Consider the following 6,461-nt stretch of genomic DNA (forward strand, 5'->3'; position numbering starts at 1 on the left):
TAAATAGCCTATAACATAACGTTGGACTGTAGCCTCACCACATCTTTTACAACCAAATTAAAAAATATAACACATATAATTTTTTTTTATTTTAACATCCATAAAACTAAATAGCCTATAACATAACGTTGGACTGTAGCCTCACCACATCTTTTACAACCAAATGAAAAAATATAACACATATACAACAAAAACGAATTTATTTTAACATCCATAAAACTAAATATTCTATAACATAATGTTACGCTATAACCTCACCACATCTTTTACAACTAAATGAAAAAATATAACACATATACAACAAAAACGAATTTATTTTAACATCCACGAAACTAAATATTCTTTAACATAATGTTGCACTATACCCTCACCACATCTTTTACAACCAATTTAAAAAATAACACAAAAAAAAAATCACCACGTTTTTACAACCAAATTAAAAAATATCTAGTAGCAGATGTGATTTATGCGTGACATTTGATAATGTGCCAGTTAAGTTACTGGATAACGGCATATACGCTGGAATGACGTAGATAAAATTCAATATCCTTCCCCTCTCAGTATTTCTCCACGTAAGATGAATAGAGAAATCAACACATTTCATGTGGTTGGTTGGAATTTCAAGGCTCTTTGAGACAATAGGCCGCATTTGATTATCTAGATAGATGGATCACTATAAAATCTAATGCCAGCTTTTGGACGTGGTCACTTTGTTTGACTCTCTGCCTGCCAAATGTTATATAAGAAATTTCTAGACAATGTACTAGTCTCTGCACAATCTGAACTTGAACTTGATTCCAGTCTGACAGGATTTGGTTTCGATTAGGTCATTTTTCCGTTTTCTCAATTGTGTGAATTCCCAACTCGTTCATTTGAGTTTTGGTCCCTCATTCAGGTTTTCGTTTGCAGCAGCAATTGGGCAATTTGAAGCGTGGAGCCCAATAGGAAAAACTAGGACGACTTGCTGTTATTGGACATCTTAATTTAAGAGGAAATTTTGTTTCAAAATGGTCTGTGCTTTCCCTGCAATGGAACTCACCGCCCATTACAGAATATCCCACTTGCCTCCCACAATCCACCAAGTTAGAAATTACAGGTTAAGTGGTGGTCAGGGCCCTTTATGTAAGTTGAAAACTACACAGAAGAAGGGCATATTAAAAGTCTCTCATGGAATTACAACAGATAAAGTGGTGGCTGATAAAGATGAGGGTTTCTCCCAATTGCTCTGCCCGCTCGATATTGTGGAAGATATTCATTCAGGTGTCCTGAGTCGTGAATGGATTATGAGAAGCCTTTCTTCTGCTTCAGTACAGTCAAAATCTCCTCCCAAACAAAAGGAAGGAGGAAAATCCGATGACAAGGGAGATTTCTATTTGAACACTGGATATGCCATCCGAGCTCTCAGAGAACAACTCCCCGCCATATTCTACAAAGAACCCATTTTCGATATTTACAGGTAAGGATGGAAACTGCCCTTTTTTTCTTTGCCCTTTTGAGCTAAAATTCTCTTCTTCTTTTATTTACTACAGTTTTAGCTGAAATTCAGACTAGGCCCTCTTCGGACTGCTGGTAGTTGTCGGTAGATGAGCAAATCCCCATAAGGTATAAAAAATTGGTGCGCGAGACAATTTCTTTTGTCATGAACGTTAACGCAATTATTAGGTCTTGTAACTTATCCGCAAAGTGCTAAAACGTGACACCTGAAACTATCAAAATCATTCAGGCTGAGCTTGATAAAAAACAACGAACACCAAACTACTAGAGACTTCCCCTCACAAAGCATTGACAGCTATGCAGGGGAGAGGAATGGCCTCAAAAGCATGCATGGACTAGCATTCGGCCAACATAGCAATCAAACATTCCTATAACAAAGGACGAAGATTCGTGCAGGGGAGAGACATGAACCCAAAAGCTTTGAAACCGGTCGTTAGCAGCACGAATACGAATAAACAAGTGGTGAAGGATGGCTTGAACATGAAACCAAACACAGCCCTGCAGATATGCGAGGTGTGTCGGAGAAGCCGCACTCAGAACAGTGAATTCAATTACTCAAAATCCCCGAGCTGTATGCAACTCTACATTCGCTCCAATAGGAACAGAGGAGAACCAAGAGACCAAGGCCAAATCTCTCATGATCTGGTCTTTTCGTGCCCATTAAACACAGCCAAAGGACGATACTCCATAATATTCTACTCGATCAAACCCGCAAGTAGCTAACACAAATGCTTTCCATCTTGGCTCTCCTAAGAGGCACCTATTCCAGGAGCTTGACTTTTATCTTCCTAAGCTTTGCCACTAGAATGTGTAGTTAGTGTTTGGGAATGTAGGTTTCCACAGTTTGTGTTGTTAATGAGTTTTTTCTCATGTTGTGTACTAATTCCCCACTAGCAGATTGACTTAGCTAGTGAAAAATAACAAGAACTCAAGGAGTTTTATTCTATCAAACAAAGCAAGATCTACACCAGGGTTTGGAGAAAGAGAAAGAGAAGAACCTGTAAAGTGCTCCCGTTGAAGAGTCCACCATGTGATCATTGAGTCAGAAGAGCAGGGGGAGGAGAACAATGAGTTCCAAGCAGTTTGCACATAAGAATCAAGATGAGCAAAACTTTTGTCTGTTCTATACGATATAAAGCCCTAGATCTAGTTCAAGTGAGCAAGATAGAAACCTTTTAATCTACTTGATAATTGAAACGAAGATAAATGCATGAAAAATGACATCAAATCAAGGCAAGTAAATATGGGGAGAACGAGAGAAGATTCTATTACAAGTATAATATTACATGAATAAGATCACACATTACATGTGAATGAGATGCCTCCAAACCCCTTCTCCTTGGATTTGTTCCTCTCAAGGCTCTCTTAATTGCAGTGGTCTTCAACAAGTCTTTGATACCTTCCTCTCTCAATTGTCTGGAAGGAAATTGGGCAAGTGGAAGCAAATGTGCGAATTGGGCAATCTTTTGAATGACAAGAAGAGATATCCGATCCAAACTCACCTTATCATAAATTTGGATGCAGATGACCAAAGATATCTAATCAAGTGTGAAGGGGGCCCTCTTATATGCTTAGGGTTCCTCCTAGTGTTGATACATGAAGAATAGATTGATATTCTATAGCACTCCCATAATAACTATGCTTTAGCCTACAGAAATCAGATGCAGTTCATCTAGTTGAATATTTATAATTTCTTCTTCCAACAGATTCCTTTCTGAATATCTTTGTTTTAACTTTTATACCTGCCTGATTGAATAATCATAGTTTCTTCTTCCAACAGATTTCTTTCTGAATCTCTTTGTTTTATCTGAATCCATGCTGTGGATGTATGGACCCCTAGCACTAATCTTCTTTTCGATAAAGTGACACATTTCTTGGTAGAGTGACCAGTGAATTAAGTTTGCCCCTTTGTTGTTTATTTGTTCAAACATCTTGTGACATTCTGTTAATTTCTTCTATATGCTGGAATTTCCAAGTCTAACCGTCAGAAACCCTTCATGTACTTTTTTGATTTATTTCTGCCTACTTGTTCTGATTAATTAACAAGTTATTTACCTTGTAAATACTGAAAATAAATACAAGTACATGCTCAACACATTACAGATCATCAATTGAAGGAAACAAAACAAGCACACAAGTGACACCGTTGTTTTTGGACCAATGTCCCCGGGAAAACCTAAGGCGGGAAAACTAGTGCAGCTATTTGAGGGTTTTAATTATTAAGCAGTTTTAGAATACAATCTGGGTGTCAAAACCGACTCACCCAACAGAGAATAATCTCAGCAGTAGGACCTCTCAGTCGGAGATAGATGTTCTGGCTGAAACCCTGGATAAACACTCCGATAGCTCCCAGCTCCAATTTGCCCCATGAAAACCCCAGCGTCAGCCTCTAGGGACTGCGTCAGCCCTTTCTGGCCCAGCGTCTGCCCAACATCACCCTAGCTCACCCTATGTCAGCATCTGAAGGCATTGCGTCAGCCCTTAGAGCCCTCCTGGCTGCCTCTGCATGAGCCCTGGCTGGCTCTGCGTGAAGCTCTGGCTGGCTCTGCGTGAAGCTCTGGCTGGGTCTGCGTCCCTTGCTTCCGGCTTCTGTGCTAATCCTCTTGGTATTATCTCTGCCTCTCTACTTCTGTATTCACTGCCCCTCAGCTGCAACTTTGATCACTCTTTCGACTTCCTCAGCGAACCCTGCCCCAGAAAATCGAAATCTTGATCAACTTGGTGTGTCCTCCAAGTGACCCTCAAGCCTCCTCTTATACTTTTCACGTTGACAAATCAACCACTAAGGTTAAGTACCTAATTAATGGCTAAGATTAACTCTGGCTTGATCCATGACTTTTGGACCATTCTAACACAATTTTATATTAATACATATTAATATTTTATTTTCCTTAAGTTTAGACTTAGGGACTCCATTAAAAATATTAATTATTTTAATATCTCTCAAACTGTTTAGAATCTGCCCAAACCATTTATGGGTATTGGAGATTTCATGTGCCTTAGCCTCTCCACCAAGTTTCGAGGCTAGAGCACATCCAATGCTACCCCAAATCAACACTATAGGCATCCTTGGCAGAATATTGAATGGTTTTTTCAACATATACTCTTTTTTTCCCAAGAGAGAGAAGATTAAATGGTAACAATGGTGTGAGTTTAGCCTCAATGTTTTGCTTTATATTATGGCACTTCCATCCTCTCTGTTCTTAATCAAGATATGTGATTTTGTTAGTTATCTTTTTAAAGATATGTGATTTTGTTAGTTATCTTTTTAATTATTAACGAAATGATTAATCACTCAGTTTTTATTTTTGAGGCATTCTGTGACCTATGCATTGGCAATATTTCTATCTCTTACTGTTATGCGTCCCTCAATTGTGTTTGTGTTCAGGGAGGACATTGTCTTCAAGGATCCACTGAATAATTTTGCTGGCATTGAAAACTACAAGCTAATCTTTTGGGCTCTCCGATTTCATGGTAGAATATTCTTCAAGGCAATTTGGGTAGATATATTAAGAATCTGGCATCCTGCAGAGAATGTAATAATGGTACGCTGGACAGTTCATGGGATACCTCGGGTTCCTTGGGAGACTCAAGGTCGCTTTGATGGGACATCAGAATACAAACTTGATAAGAAAGGAAAAATTTATGAACACAAGGTGGATAATGTAGTTCCAAATTCACCTTCAAAGTTTAATGTCCCAGCGGTTGAAAACTTGATCAGGGCTCTGGGCGTCCCCTCTACTCCAAAACCAACTTACTTTGAAAGTGTAGGTTTCTGGTTTTGGATGTCTTTGCCATATTTAATACAGTTCAGTTGGGTGCACTATTATCTTGCAATGAAACGTACAGTGGACCTGAAGAATGCCAGGTTGAGGTTCAGCTGCCTACAAGCTTAATTGCATGTAGAATCTGAAACTTGTTATGCTTTGTGTGGCTGTTCCATGTTTAATCAGTCTCAATTGAGCCTACAAATTTCTCGAAGCTGCTTCCTTGGCCCTGCATTAGTGACTTCTATCAGAGTTATAAATCAGTGGTGAAGAAAGTACACATCCCAAGGATTTGAAGAAAAAAAATTCAGTCAGTACTCAGTCCTTTTTTCACTTCCATTTCGTTCAGCATAAATATTTAGCAATCAAAACCTTGTGAACTCTTATATGAGCAGAATCATTATACGTCTTATATAGATAAAATAATATATGATATCCTAGCCTCTTTTGCAGGCTGACAAATGAGCCATGCAGTAGTTGATTATTTTGTACATTGATTATGTTCATGGTGTATAATTCTAAACAAGATCAGGAAGACATTGTAACATAAACTTATTCTTAGATGTGTTGTCTCACTCGCAAAGGTCTTGAGATGATGCAATCTCTAAATAGTTTTTATAGACCTGTGTCAAAACCTAAGGAAACTTGGGAGTCTGGAAATCTCAACTACAAAGAGGGATGTAGTCCTTTTCATTCTGTAGTCATATGTCGTGTAGGTGAGTTTCAGTCCTTTTTGTAAAACCATGTCGTTCAGGATAAATATTTAGCTATTGAAACCTTGTGAGCTCTTGTATCAGCAGAATGATTTATATGTTCTATATATGTAGAGAAGAAAATATCATATCCTAGCCCTTTTTGCAGGCTGACAAATGAGCAATGCAGTAGCTGATTAATTTGAACATTGACTATGATCATAGTGTATAGTTCTAAACAAGATCCAGAAGACATTGTGACATAAATTTCACGTAAAGGTATTGAAATAATGCAACCTCTCAAGAATTTTTATAGACCCGTGTCAAGTCTATGGAAACTTGGGAATCTGGAATTATCGACTGCAAGGAGGGATGTGATTCTTTCATTCTATGGTTATATATGAATATCATATAAGTCCTGTAATGAGTCTTAAACAGAAGTCCATTATCCAACTTAAACTTCCTGACAACAATCTAGAGAATCTAGTATTGATGATGAGACTTGCAT

The 6,461-nt window shown here is 38.2% G+C and overlaps 1 protein-coding gene across 1 annotated transcript; it reads left to right on the plus strand.

Moving 5' to 3' along the window:
- The first annotated feature begins 636 nt into the window (after positions 1-636).
- Positions 637-6,160, plus strand: LOC149140161 (uncharacterized). The gene is made up of 2 exons (XM_089446819.1): positions 637-1,456; positions 4,883-6,160. The coding sequence occupies exons 1-2, from the start codon at positions 1,008-1,010 to the stop codon at positions 5,388-5,390; spliced, it is 957 nt and encodes a 318-aa protein (XP_089302945.1). The 5' UTR covers positions 637-1,007; the 3' UTR covers positions 5,391-6,160.
- The last annotated feature ends 301 nt before the right edge of the window (positions 6,161-6,461 follow it).

This window comes from Pinus tabuliformis, chromosome X (assembly GCF_031772625.1).
Source record: "Pinus tabuliformis cultivar Carrire ecotype Pingquan chromosome X, CPIR1, whole genome shotgun sequence".
Classification (NCBI taxonomy): domain Eukaryota; kingdom Viridiplantae; phylum Streptophyta; class Pinopsida; order Pinales; family Pinaceae; genus Pinus; species Pinus tabuliformis.

Coding starts and splice junctions, on each gene's coding strand:
- LOC149140161 (XM_089446819.1), top strand. CDS start 1,008: ATGGTCTGTGCTTTCCCTGCAATGGAACTCACCGCCCATTACAGAATA. Junction 1,457..4,882: donor CCCATTTTCGATATTTACAG/GTAAGGATGGAA, acceptor GTTTGTGTTCAG/GGAGGACATTGTCTTCAAGG.